The sequence below is a fragment of the Hypanus sabinus genome, chromosome 6, assembly GCF_030144855.1.
Source record: "Hypanus sabinus isolate sHypSab1 chromosome 6, sHypSab1.hap1, whole genome shotgun sequence".
In the NCBI taxonomy this organism is placed as follows: Eukaryota; Metazoa; Chordata; class Chondrichthyes; order Myliobatiformes; family Dasyatidae; genus Hypanus; species Hypanus sabinus.
The window spans coordinates 181,502,445-181,515,476 of NC_082711.1; the positions used below are offsets into that span (position 1 = coordinate 181,502,445).

General features: G+C 47.4%; 1 protein-coding gene across 1 annotated transcript; it reads right to left on the reverse strand.

Annotated features, from left to right (window-relative positions):
• Positions 1-5,486: 5,486 nt before the first annotated feature.
• Positions 5,487-11,839, reverse strand: LOC132395137 (homeobox protein SEBOX-like). Its single transcript, XM_059971437.1, has 3 exons — positions 11,774-11,839; positions 11,108-11,310; positions 5,487-6,840 (listed from the first exon to the last, which is right to left on the reverse strand). Exons 1-3 carry the CDS (start codon positions 11,802-11,804, stop codon positions 6,409-6,411), a joined length of 666 nt encoding a protein of 221 aa, XP_059827420.1. The 5' UTR covers positions 11,805-11,839; the 3' UTR covers positions 5,487-6,408.
• Positions 11,840-13,032: the final 1,193 nt, after the last annotated feature.

Genomic DNA, 13,032 nt, shown 5'->3' on the forward strand with positions numbered 1-13,032 from the left:
TAGGCATGTACCTGTCCAGGAGTCTCTTAAAAGACCCTGTAGTAGCTTCCTCCACCACTGTCGCCGGCAGCCCATTCTGCGCACTCACAACTCTCTGTAAAGAAAACTTACCCCGACATCTCCTCTGTACCTACTTCCAAGCACCTTAAAACTGTGTCCTGTCGTGTTAGCCATTTCAGCCCTGGGAAAGAGCCTCTGACTATCCACACGATCAATGCCTCTCATCATCTTGTACACCTCTGTAAGGTCCCCTCTCATCCTCCCTTGCTCCAAGGAGAAAAGGCCAAGTTCACTCAACCTATTCTCATAAGGCATGCTCCCCAATCCTTGTAAATCTCCTTTGCACCCTTTCTATGGTTTCCACATCTTTCCCATAGTGAGGTGACCAGAACTGAGCACAGTACTCCAAGTGGGGTCTGACGAGGGTCCTATATAGCTCTAACATTACCTCTCGGCTCCTAAACTCAATCCCATGATTGTTGAAGGCCAATGCATTGTATGCCTTCTTAACCACAGAGTCAACCTGCACTGCAGCTTTGAGTGTCCTTTGGACTCAGACCCCAAGATCCCTCTGATCTTCCACACTGCCAAGAGTCTTACCATTAATACTATATTCTGCCATCATATTGGACCTACCAAAATGAACCACTTCACACTTATCTGGGTTGAACATCTGCCACTTCTCAGCCCAGTCTTGTAGGATCCTGTAATGTGTTGGATTAATCTCTGGTTTCTCCAGACATTTTCTGCATTTATCATCTTGAATTTGTTGGTCTTTTATTAAATATTTTTGATATTCTTTTGTGTTAACAACCTAGTCTTGTATTGCCACAAGGAACCCCTTTGTTTCTGGGAAGAGGTCTCCAACTCTGAGCCAGGCATTCAATGCTTCCTTGTTGACATCTAGTCTGCTCAGACCGTGGGAATTTCTTAACGTTATTACTAACTTTCCCCACACCAAGGTTAGCCAAATAGGCTGCTGTTTATCCATGAACCTTTTATCTGAATGAGCTGTAACCTCTTCAGTTCCCATTCTGCAACCACCACTCTTGTTTCTGAGAGTGTTTTGGGAGATTATGGAGGCTATTCTGCGTGTATTCCAGAGCCTTTGCTGAGACTTCTCAAAATCTCATCCTCAGGGAGAACTCTGACAATGAGCTAACATGGAACATAGAACAGTACATCACATTACAGGCCGTTCAGCCCATAATGTTGTGCCAACCCTCAAACCCTGCCTCACATATAAACCCCCCCCCCCCCTTAAATTCCTCCATATACTTGTCTAGTAGTCTCTTAAACTTCACTAGTGTATCTGCCTCCACCACTGACTCAGGCAGTGCATTCCACGCACCAACCACTCTCTGAGTGAAAAACCTTCCTCTAGTATCCCCCTTGAACTTCTCTCCCCTTACCTTAAAGCCATGTCCTCTTGTACTGAGCAGTGGTGCCCTGGGGAAGAGGCGCTGGCTGTCCACTCTGTCTATTCCTCTTAATACCCTGTACACCTCTATCATGTCTCCTCTCATCCTCCTTCTCTCCAAAGAGTAAAGCCCTAGCTCCCTTAATCTCTGATCATAATCCATACTCTCTAAACCAGGCAGCATCCTAGTAAGTCTCCTCTGTACCCTTTACAATGCTTCCACATCCTTCCTATAGTGAGGCGGCCAGAAATGGACACAGTACTCCAAGTGTGGCCTAACTAGAGTTTTATAGAGCTGCATCATTACATCGCGTCTCTTAAACTCTATCCCTCGACTTATGAAAGCTAACACCCCATAAGCTTTCTTAACTACCCTATCTAACTGTGAGGCAACTTTCAGGGATCTGTGGACATGTACCCCCAGATCCCTCTGCTCCTCCACACTACCAAGTATCCTGCCATTTACTTTGTACTCTGCCTTGGAGTTTGTCCTTCCAAAGTGTACCACCTCACACTTCTCTGGGTTGAACTCCATCTGCCACTTCTCAGCCCACTTCTGCATCCTATCAATGTCTCTCTGCAATCTTCAACAATCCTCTACACTATCAACAACACCACCAACCTTTGTGTCACCTGCAAACTTGCCAACCCACCCTTTTACCCCCACATCCAGGTTATTAATAAAAATCACGAAAAGTAGAGGTCCCAGAACAGATGCTTGTGGGACATCACTAGTCACAACCCTCCAATCTGAATGTACTCCCTCCACCACGACCCTCTGCCTTCTGCAGGCAAGCCAATTCTGAATCCACCTGGCCAAACTTCCCTGGATCCCATGCCTTCTGACTTTCTGAACAAGCCTACCATGTGGAACCTTGTCAAATGCCTTACTAAAATCCATGTAGATCACATCCACTGCACTACCCTCATCTATATGCCTGGTCACCTCCTCAAAGAACTCCATCAGGCTTGTTAGTCACGATCTGCCCTTCACAAAGCCATGCTGACTGTCCCTGATCAGACCATGATTCTCTAAATGCCCATAGATCCTATCTTTTCCAACAGCTTTCCCACCACAGACATAAGGCTCACTGGTCTATAATTATCTGGACTATCTCTACTACCTTTTTTGAACAAGGGGACAACATCTGCTTCCCTCCAGTCCTCCGGTACCATTCCTGTGGACAACGAGGACATAAAGATCCTAGCCAGAGGCTCAGCAATCTCTTCCCTCGCCTCGTGGAGCAGCCTGGGGAATATTTCATCTGGCCCTGGGGACTTATCCATCCTAATGTATTTTAACAACTCCAACACCTCCTCTCCCTTAATATCAACATGCTCCAGAACATCAATCTCACTCATATTGTCCTCACTGTCATCAAGTTCCCTCTCAGTGGTGAATACTGAAGAGAATTATTCATTGAGGACCTCACTCACTTCCAAAGCCTCCAGGCACATCTTCCCACCTTTATCTCTAATCAGTCCTACCTTCACTCCTGTCATCCTTTTGTTCTTCACATAATTGAAGAATGCCTTGGGGTTTTCCTTTACCCTACTCGCCAAGGCCTTCTCATGACCCCTTCTTGCTCTTCTCAGCCCCTTCTTAAGCTCCTTTCTTGCTACCCTATATTCCTCAATAGACCCATCTGATCCTTGCTTCCTAAACCTCATGTATGCTGCCTTCTTCCACCTGACTAGATTTTCCACCTCACTTGTCACCCATGGTTCCTTCACCCTACCATTCTTTATCTTCCTCACTGGGACAAATTTATCCCTAACAACCTGCAAGAGATCCCTAAACATCGACCACATGTCCATAGTACGTTTCCCTGCAAAAATGTCATCCCAATTCACACCTGCAAGTTCTAGACTTATAGCCTCATAATTTGCCCTTTCCCAATTAAAAATTTTCCTGTCCTCTCTGATTCTATCCTTTTCCATGATAATGCTAAAGGCCAGGGAGCGGTGATCACTGTCCCCCAGATGCTCACCCACTGACAGATCTGTGACCTGACCCGGTTCATTAACTAATACTAGATCTAGTATGGCATTCCCCCTAGTCGGCCTGTCAACATACTGTGACAGGAATCCATCCTGGACACACTTAACATCTAAACCCTTGGAACTAATCAAGTGCCAATCAATATTAGGGAAGTTAAAGTCACCCATGATAACAACCCTGTTATTTTCGCACCTTTCCAAAACCTGCCTCCCAATCTGCTCCTTGGTATCTCTGCTGCTACCAGGGGGCCTATAGAATACCCCCAGTAGAGTAACTGCTCCCTTCCTGTTCCTGAATTCCACCCATACTGACTCAAAAGAGGATCCTGCTACATTACCCACCCTTTCTGCAGCTGTAATAGTATCCCTGACCAGTAATGCCACCCCTCCTCCCCTTTTCCCCCCTCTCTATCCCTTTTAAAGCACTGAAATCTAGGAATATTGAGAATCCATTCCTGCCCTGGTGCCAGCCAAGTCTCCGTAATGGCCACTACATCATAATTCCATGTATGTATCCAAGCTCTCAGTTCATCACCTTTGTTCCTGATGCTTCTTGCATTGAAGTACACACACTTTAGCCCTTCTACCTTACTACCTTTATATCCTTTATTCTGCTGCTCTTTCCTCGAAGCCTCTCTATTATCTTAGATCTGGCTTTACTCCATGCACTTCTTTCACTGCTCTATCGCTCCGGGTCCCATCCCCCCTGCAAATTAGTTTAAACCCTCCCGAACCATGCTAGCAAACCTACCAGCAAGGATATTGCTCCCCCTTGAGTTCAGGTGCAACCCATCCAATCTGTACAGGTCCCACCTTCCCCAGAAGAGATCCCAATGGTCCAAAAATCTAAAACCCTGCCCCCTGCACCAACTCCTCAGCCACACATTCAACTGCCATCTCCTCCAATTCTTAACATCTTACTTACATTCTTACATCTTACTAAGAGAAGTTTGGATAGATATTTGGATGGTAGGGGTATGGAGGGCCGTGGTCCAGTGCAGGTCAATAGGACTAGGCTGAATAACAGTTCAGCACAGACTAGATGGACTGAAAGACCTGTTTCTGTACTGTAGTAGTCTGAGCTTATAACTACTCAACCCTTCTCCCCACGAGTAGATCCCTAAGTAACGAATGTTAATGCTGATAGCCCTGCTAACGTCTATCTGCTGCCCGCAAAGTTTTAACTGGAACTCCTTTGCCTTCAGTAATTCTAGCAGAGACTGCTGGGAGAGGAAGCATGTCCCAAATGGAATTGTGTCTTGCCTGAGTCTCTAGCTGGCTAGGAGATGTGTATGACAGGATAACTTCACTCTGAGCTCTGCATTGGTTATATTGATTTTTAAATCACTTCACTCTCACTTGTGATAAAAGAATAACTTTTAAACTTGAGATAACAACAACACACACAAAATGCTGGTGGAACACAGCAGGCCAGTCAGCATCTATAAGGAGAAGCACTGTCGACGTTTCGGGCCGAGATCCTTCATCAGGACTCAGGGCTATCCTGACGAAGGGTCTCGGTCCGAAACGTCGACAGTGCTTCTCCCTATAGATGCTGCCTGGCCTGCTGTGTTCCACCAGCATTTTGTGTGTGTTGTTGTTTGTGAATTTCCAGCATCTGCAGATTTCCACGTGTTTGCTCTTTAAACTTGAGGTTGTGGTTTTGTTACTCAGCCAACTGCCCGCCCCATGTTTACCTGACATTCGAAACTGAGACGGGGATTACCTCACACTCAGTATTGAGATGGGGATTAACAGATTGCTGGCAGGTGGGGAGCAGGATTCCAACCAAACTGATGATGAGACTTGCAGAGCTATAGTTGATGATATTCAGATATTTAAAAAATCCCACAGTAATTAAAAGATCATCTTAGAGGCTTGTGTAGAGGTCAATCTGATTGTTTTAACTCCGAGGGTTTTTCATTATTTTATCTTTGCATTGTCCTGTGTACGAGGCTGTATATTGTAATTCAGTCTGGATTAATTGAAGGATCAGAAAGTCTCAGTGAAAGATTCAGGAGCTGGAATTAGACGATCTTTATTTTGTTTAATCTGAGTGGTTACAGAGTGGTCTGACGGTGGGGGAGGTGTCCCAAAAGAGCTGTGCACTGGTGACAGAGACCACCTTCACTGTTCCTTTTGTATCTGTTCCACCTGCCTAATGGTCTGGTCACTCCAGCACATTGTCCAGTTTCCCATACCTTACCTGAGCTCCACTTCTGCCTCCCATCTCCCAGATGGGAAGGAACTGCCCCTGGCACCGAGCTTCCTACTCGCATTAGGGTTCACTGTAGTGGAGTGGGGCAGGAGTGCTATAAATACAAGCACAAGTATTTTCCCCATTCACTCTGCTTGTATATCAACCTGAAGTCTTCCGTACCCAAGGACAACATGACACATGAACAAATAGTAACTCTTCAAACCAGGGTGTGTCCGGCCTTCTGTCCCTCTAACTCATAGTTAATATAGGGGAGAGGAAGACAGGGATCACTGTCTCATCATCACAAGGCCAAATAGATCAGTAAATCAGTGATGTGGAGCACACTGTATTACCCACCTCCCTCATGACCTTTGAATTTCCCCTGCCTCATCCCCACCTGTCTAGAGTGTGGACTTGTGCAGGCACAATAACCACTGTTGAAAGTGTAATGGTGAGACAGGTTGAAGATTACTCTCTCCATCATAAACTGAACACAGCTCCCTCTGAACATGACCAGGCTAAGCTAAGGAGATGTCTGAGATCAGATATTACTCCCTGTCCTTGCAAACCACCGTGATACCAGGTGGGTCTTTCACTATGAGGCTGAACTTGGGGAAGGAAGTGTGCAGAAATCTGTGGAAGGCCAGAGATGTCTGCTCTAACGGAGAGCTAGGTGGGCTGTCTCTGCTTGTCTAACTGTGGGAAGAGACTGGGGGTCATTACATGTTGGTGACAGTGTAGATAAGGTCTGATAACCCTGTACATCATCATGGGAGGCTGGGGTCTGTTACACATTGGTGACAATGGCTGCACTGTAAATTAGGTCTGAGGTGAGGCGGAGGGAGGTGCAAGACCCAGATGTGCCTTGGTCTTCAGCTAGTGATTTCAGTTGTGGGACGACTTGGTCATTTTGCCGACTGGAGGGAGCTGCCCTGACTTCTTCGTTCTGACGTCGAATATTGTCGCTGTCTCTGGTCATGGTGTGGGCAGGAGCCCAAGCTCTGATCTTCTCGCTGGAGATCTGTACCCTGCCTGCCCATTCCTGGTACCAGTTTGGACAGCTGTGCCTTCCTGCTCTGGGGGTGCTGCAGAGCTGGGCCCCACTGCCCAGCCCCATGTAGGCAGGAGCCAAGGGTGGACACCACCCTCCCAGGCCCCTCCTCCTCTTCCCCCTCCTGGCCTGTTTTGTGCATCGAGCCCGACGGTTCTGGAACCAGACCTGTAAAACAACAAGCGATAATTCAGCCGGCTGCCAAGTTGTGCACGTAATGTGACTGATGTATTGAGCATCTGCCCTATCCCCACATGATGGGAGTGAGTGACATGGACAAAGCTGCAACATTGGATTGCTCTACCTCTGTGTGGATAGATTGGGTCAGATGTGAGAGCTGCCTGCACTTACTGTTTCCAGATCACCTGAGCTGTCTGCAACCAGAACCGACTGAAGGCACTGCTACACTGCACCAGGTGACATTACAACACTGCCAGGAAGGGACTAGTGCCGTTGCTTACAACTCTTAGAGTAGGTTAAAAGGTCAGCACAACATCATGGGTCAAAGGGCCTGTATTGTGCTGTAATATTCTATATTTTGAACTCATGACCAGCAGTGTGTGTTAGTGTCCTCAGGGGAGGGTTCAGACTGCAACAGAAGGGGGCCAGGAACCTGAGTGAGATGATGAGGGAGAGTGTAAGGAAGACAGCAATGAATGGAAAAGCAGTAGAAAGCAAACTGAGAAGGCAGAAATCAAAGGGAGGGGGCAGGCGTAGGGAATGGAGAAGAGATTAAAGCCTAACAGCTTTGTGTCTGCATGCATCGAACATTTGGCTCCTTTTTTTAAAAAGGGATCAGAGTATTGATTACTAAGGTCTCACTTACTATAATACTATGATTACTATAGTACACTCGTGAGACCACAACTAGAGAAGGATTCTGGTCTTGCTAATTCAAAGAAGGTATTCTTTCATACTTCTGTAGATGTGGTTCTGATAAAAATCACCAGGATGACCCGATGTATGGAGAGACTATTTTAGGAGGAGAGGTAAACAAGTTGGGACCCTCCTTACAGGGATTTAGAAGAATGAGAGGTCATCTTACTGAGGTTCTCTGTAAGGGATAATAAATGTTAAAAATGCCTTTCCTGTCATGAGGCAGTCAGGAACCAGAGGGCATGGGTGCAGAATAAGGGGGTTCTCTTCTCTTAGGCAGCTCACCAGGGTCCTTTGTTCTGGGCCAGTCTTTTACAGCTCCAAGTGTAGACCATCTTTGAAGATCCTTCCTCTCCCAGGGATGAGGTCTGTGGAGCTTCTCCTGGTGTTTCTATAGCTCTGGGTTTTTACGGAACGGGATTGCTCGCCTCATGCCCAGCCCTCCTCCTTTCGCAGTTGACTTGGGACTGTCCATGACAGAGTTAGTGTATAGGGGCACTTCGAAGAATTTTTCTAAGGACTGACAGTGTGGGACGTGCAACCACAGAGAGCTGTGGGCCAAAGTCCTTGTGTATATTTAAGACTGAGATGGACTCCAATCAGTAAACAAATCAAGGGTTACTGAGAAAGAGCAGGGACTAAATGTCAGATCAGCTATGGAGCAGTCTCAGGACAGGCTGAATGGTCTTTCCCCGTTTCTGCACCCATGGTGTGATGGACCAAGAAATAACTAGAAAAACGGAGGTAGCAATGGTTCAGTGGGAGAGGGAGGAGGCATTTCTTGCCACACAAACAGTATTTAACAGAAGCAGACTGCTCACACGTTCAACAAGATGACAGCTGATTTTCCTCAGTATCACCTCACATGGCACCCACACACTCTCAGTTCCATTTGAAAATGCATAGTTTCTGCCTTGAGTATTCTCAGTCAGACCCCCCAGACATGTAGTCCCGAGATCCCAAAGATTCACACCCTCTAGCAGAGCCATTTCTGATTTCAGTCCGACTTGGCCAACTACTTCTTTCGACACTCTGCCCCAGTTCTAGACTACTTGGGGGAATTACCCTTGCACCACCCACCCGTTGTACTTTTTAATAAGCTAACCTCTGACTTAAATCCTTGACAACAAATCCTTACCCTCCATCTCCCCCATGTGACCATGTTCGCTTGTTATGTCCTGACGAAGGGTCTTGGCCCGAAATGTTGACAGCGCTTCTCCCTATAGATGCTGCCTGGCCTGCTGTGTTCTACCAGCATCTTGTGTGTGTTGTTGTTTGAATTTCCAGCATCTGCAGATTTCCTCGTGTTCGCTTGTTATGTGCTGTGTTGTATGTTGTAGACGATCATGGACTTTGACCATGATTGTTCTTGGCTAACTTTTCTGCAGAAGTGGTTTGCCATTGCCTTCTTCTGAACAGCGCCTTTATAAGATGGGTGACCCCAGCAATTATCAATACTCTTCAGAGATTGTCTTCCTGGTGTCAGTGGTCACATAACCAGGACTTGTGATATGCACCATCTGCTCATACGACCATCCACCACCTGATCCCATGGCTTCACCTGACCCTGATCATTGGGGGAGGGGCTAAGCAGGTGCTACACCTTGCCAAAGGATGACCTGCAGGTTAGCGGAGGTAAGGAGTGCCTTAAACTTCCATTGGTAGAGACATATCCCCACTCTGCCACCCATTTTGTATGATAAGGCAAAAAAATTGTACATAGTAGTCCATGTGCAGTTTCACTAGCCCCTGTACAACTGCAGCATGAGACCTTTCACATTTTCTTTTAATCCTGTTCACCTTCCTGACCTCGTACTGCACTGCATCAATTTTCAGGGTTTTTGTCCCTTTGAAAATCCACGTTTCCCAATCCCTTGCTGTTCAAGGAAATACTTTGAGATGACACCTCTCGTTCCCACCTGCCACCCCTCAGCACGTCCACCTCAACTTCAAGCTTCTTCGCAACACAACCCAAGTTCTCTTGGGTTTTGTGTCATAAGCTAGTTTAATGTTACCTTTGTTTTCAGTGATCACTAGCTGGCTCCAGTGCTAATCACCATGGTCCCTGACCAGACACACCCTGAGAATGATGCATTTATACTAACTCCTTGTGTTCTGTTGACTAACCAGTTCTCAGCCTGACAGAAGCCCAGTACATCAGATCAACTTGTTTGTTGGCTACATTCTTAATGATCAGCACATGTGATCAAACATGATTTCTGTTTGTGTATTACATTGACTCTGCTCTGCTAAGTTAGTCTTTGATCTCACAGTCCTTGCAATGGATTTCAGAGTTTTACCAGCATATGATGTCGGGAAAATTGGGCAGCAGTTCCCCATTCTCTTTCTCTCACACTGTGGGCTCTAATTTGCTCTCTACCAATTCACAGGAACATTTCCAGAATCAATTATAATGGAAGATGTTCAGTAGTCACAACCTGGTCACCTCTTCACAACTCCCTTCATCTTGGGGTTTATAGGGATCCATGCTCCTTACCTGCTCTGGGAGGGTTTCTTGGGTGTGGGACCAGAACTGTTTTGCCACCATCCCTTTCTGTTTACTGGCATCTAGACCAGGTAATTGTGGAGTGTACATCAGATACTGAGTGACTATTGCCTGTTTTATACACCTGCCATTCCTCGAGGAGAACAATAATGTGGCTAGGAATGAAGACGCTCCCCCAACCCCTCACACAGAAACAAGCGTAGGAAAATTATTTGTCTCTGAAAAACGTGCATTTACATGGTGCCTGGGACAGCCCTCTATTCATGGTACCAGTTTACAATGCTAGAGTCTACAGTCCTACAGCAGAGAAAGGGGCATTTCAGCCCAACTCATCCATGCCCACTGTGTTGCCCACTGAGCTAGTTGCATCTGCCCATGTTTGGCCCATAGACTTCTGAACTTCTGCTGTTCATAGACTTGTATGGATGGATTTTAAACATTACTAATGAACTCACATCAATCATTATTTCTGGTAGCTTGTTCCTAGCACATGCCATCCTCTGCTTGAAAAGCTGCCTGTGACGTCCCTTTTAAATCTCTCATCTCTGATCTTAAACCTATACCCTCCTTTTCAAGACCTCCTCTCCTGGGAAAAAGAGTGTGTACTTTCATCCTATGTCCCTCCTGATCTTAGGTCTCTCCTCAATCTCCTACATTCCAGGGAATAAAGTCCTCGTGTACACAAACTCTCCTTGTAACTCAGGCACCCAATTACCGGCAACATCCTGGTAAGCCTTTCCAGTACTTTTCGTAATTTTTATAACGGCGACAAAACTCCAAGTGTGGCCTCACCAATTCCTTTGTACATCGTATACCTTTTCCACATGCAGATAATGGGACTGGCTGGATGGTCAGCATGGACCAGTTGGGCTGAAGGGCCTGTGTCAATGCCATGTAACTGTGATCTCAGTTATAAATGACTAGACCCTCAATTCGTGAATCTGTCCCCTCATTCGTGAGTCTCCTAATGACTCCTGTCCGATCTCTCCCAACCACCCCCCACCCAAGCAAGGTTACACAGACAACCTCACTGCCTTTGCTGACTGCACTCACCTGGATTTTGGCCTCGGGCAGCCCAATGGTCTCAGCCAACCGTTCCCTCACACTGATGCCTGGGTAGGGAGTCTCCACAAATGCTTCCTCCAGCTCCCCCAGCTGCCACTGGCTAAAAATGGTCCTCTTCCTCCTGCGTTGACCATCACCCACAAGCACTGGCCCCACTGTCTGTGGTAGACACAGGGTTGAGGGCCTGGTATCTGGGGTGGGTAGGGAAGTGGAGAGGGGGAGGGAGGGTTGGGAAAAAGGGAGGAGTGGAGAAACCAAGGGAAGAAGAGTGGTGAGAAAGGGAAAAGGATATGGAAGGGGAGGAGGGACAAGAGGAGAAAGAAAGGGGGAGGGATTGAGAACAGGAGAAGGTAGGGGAGTGGACAGAGGGGAGTAAAAGGGAGAGAATAGGAGGGAGGAAGAGGAAGGGAAATAGTAAGGGAAAAAGAGAGGGAGGAGAATGAAAGTTCAGAGAAAGGCAGAAGGGGAGAGTGAAAGGGAAGGAGACAGTGAATGGAAGAAAGGTGGAGAGAATTGGGAGGACAGAGGGAGATATGGCGTCAAAGTGAACCGTCACCCTGACCTGCCCCATCCAGACCCCTCTCCAGCAGTCCTCCACCCTCAACATCCCTCCGCACTCAGACCCCTCACCTCTTTTCCCGCTCCCGTCCTCACCTCCAGGTACTTCCCTGCCCCGTCCGTCCATCGGACGCCGTTGGTTGCTTTAGCCTTGGAGAGTCCCGAGTGTTTGTTCGCTCCCCAATCCACTTCCCAGCGGCTGCCGCTCCATTCGACTCGGGAGGGGTCGCTAGACAGATTCACACCTTCCTCGGACACAGCATGCAATCCGGGACAGACAGGAGAGCGGACTCAAAACTCCACTCGGTGGGGGTGGGGAGAGAGACAGCGATACACACACACAGACGAACAAGGCGTGTACACCAGTCCGTGACGCACCGCCAGAGCCAAAGGTATGCAGTCACTGCCGGGACGGTGCACGGGAGTGATGGGGTGGGAGTGGGGTGGACAGAGCCGGGCAGCCCCGTTGAACTTTATCAAAATGCAGGATAGGAGAGAGCGCGTGGTTCTGTGACCGCGACGGCAGTGGGTGCGTGTGTAAGATTACAGAATGATAGACCTGATGGGAGACAATTCAACTCACAAGGTCCTCCTACCGACTTTTTACAGTAACTTATGGGTTCCACCGGCACTTTGTTCATCACATTTTACTGCAATTCACTCCGCCCCCCCACCTCCAGCCCCCGAACCTGCCCTGACCACACGACTGCAATGTGATCCTTTGGGCCATTGTTCATTGTTATCCATTTATATCCGTCACTGCACTCACCCACTGTTTTATATACTTGCCCATATTTCACTAAGTCTATGATGGCTTACAGACTCAGTATCCTCCCCTCTAACCTATTTCCTCACTCACACACTGGGACCGATGGATGTGAGAGGACCCTGCAGCACCCGTGGGTAACATACCCGGTTCAGTTCAAACTCCACACAGGCAGCACTAGAGGCCAGGATCGAACCAGGGTCACTGATCGATCAAGTCTGCATTCAACTGCCTTTTTGCTATTGGAGGAAACTTTCTCTCATCCCGGTAATCAATCTCATAAACCTCTGCATCTCCCCAGTGTTGCCCTCCTCCTTCCTATAGTCAGGTGTGCAGAACGGAACAAGACGCTGTTTTAGATGGACCGACAGACACTTTATTGATTCCAAAGTTAATTACGGGGTCACAGTAGCATTACAAGTCCACAAATATATAAAATATTAGAAGAGAAGTAAGAAAGAATAAAAAAAATAAGTTACCTCCAACAGTCTAACGGGGGGGGGGGGGGGGGGGTAGGTGTCGTCCTTCCCCGGCTATAGATTGACTGATATAACGCCTAATGGCGAGGGTGAGAAAGATCGTCTAGAAT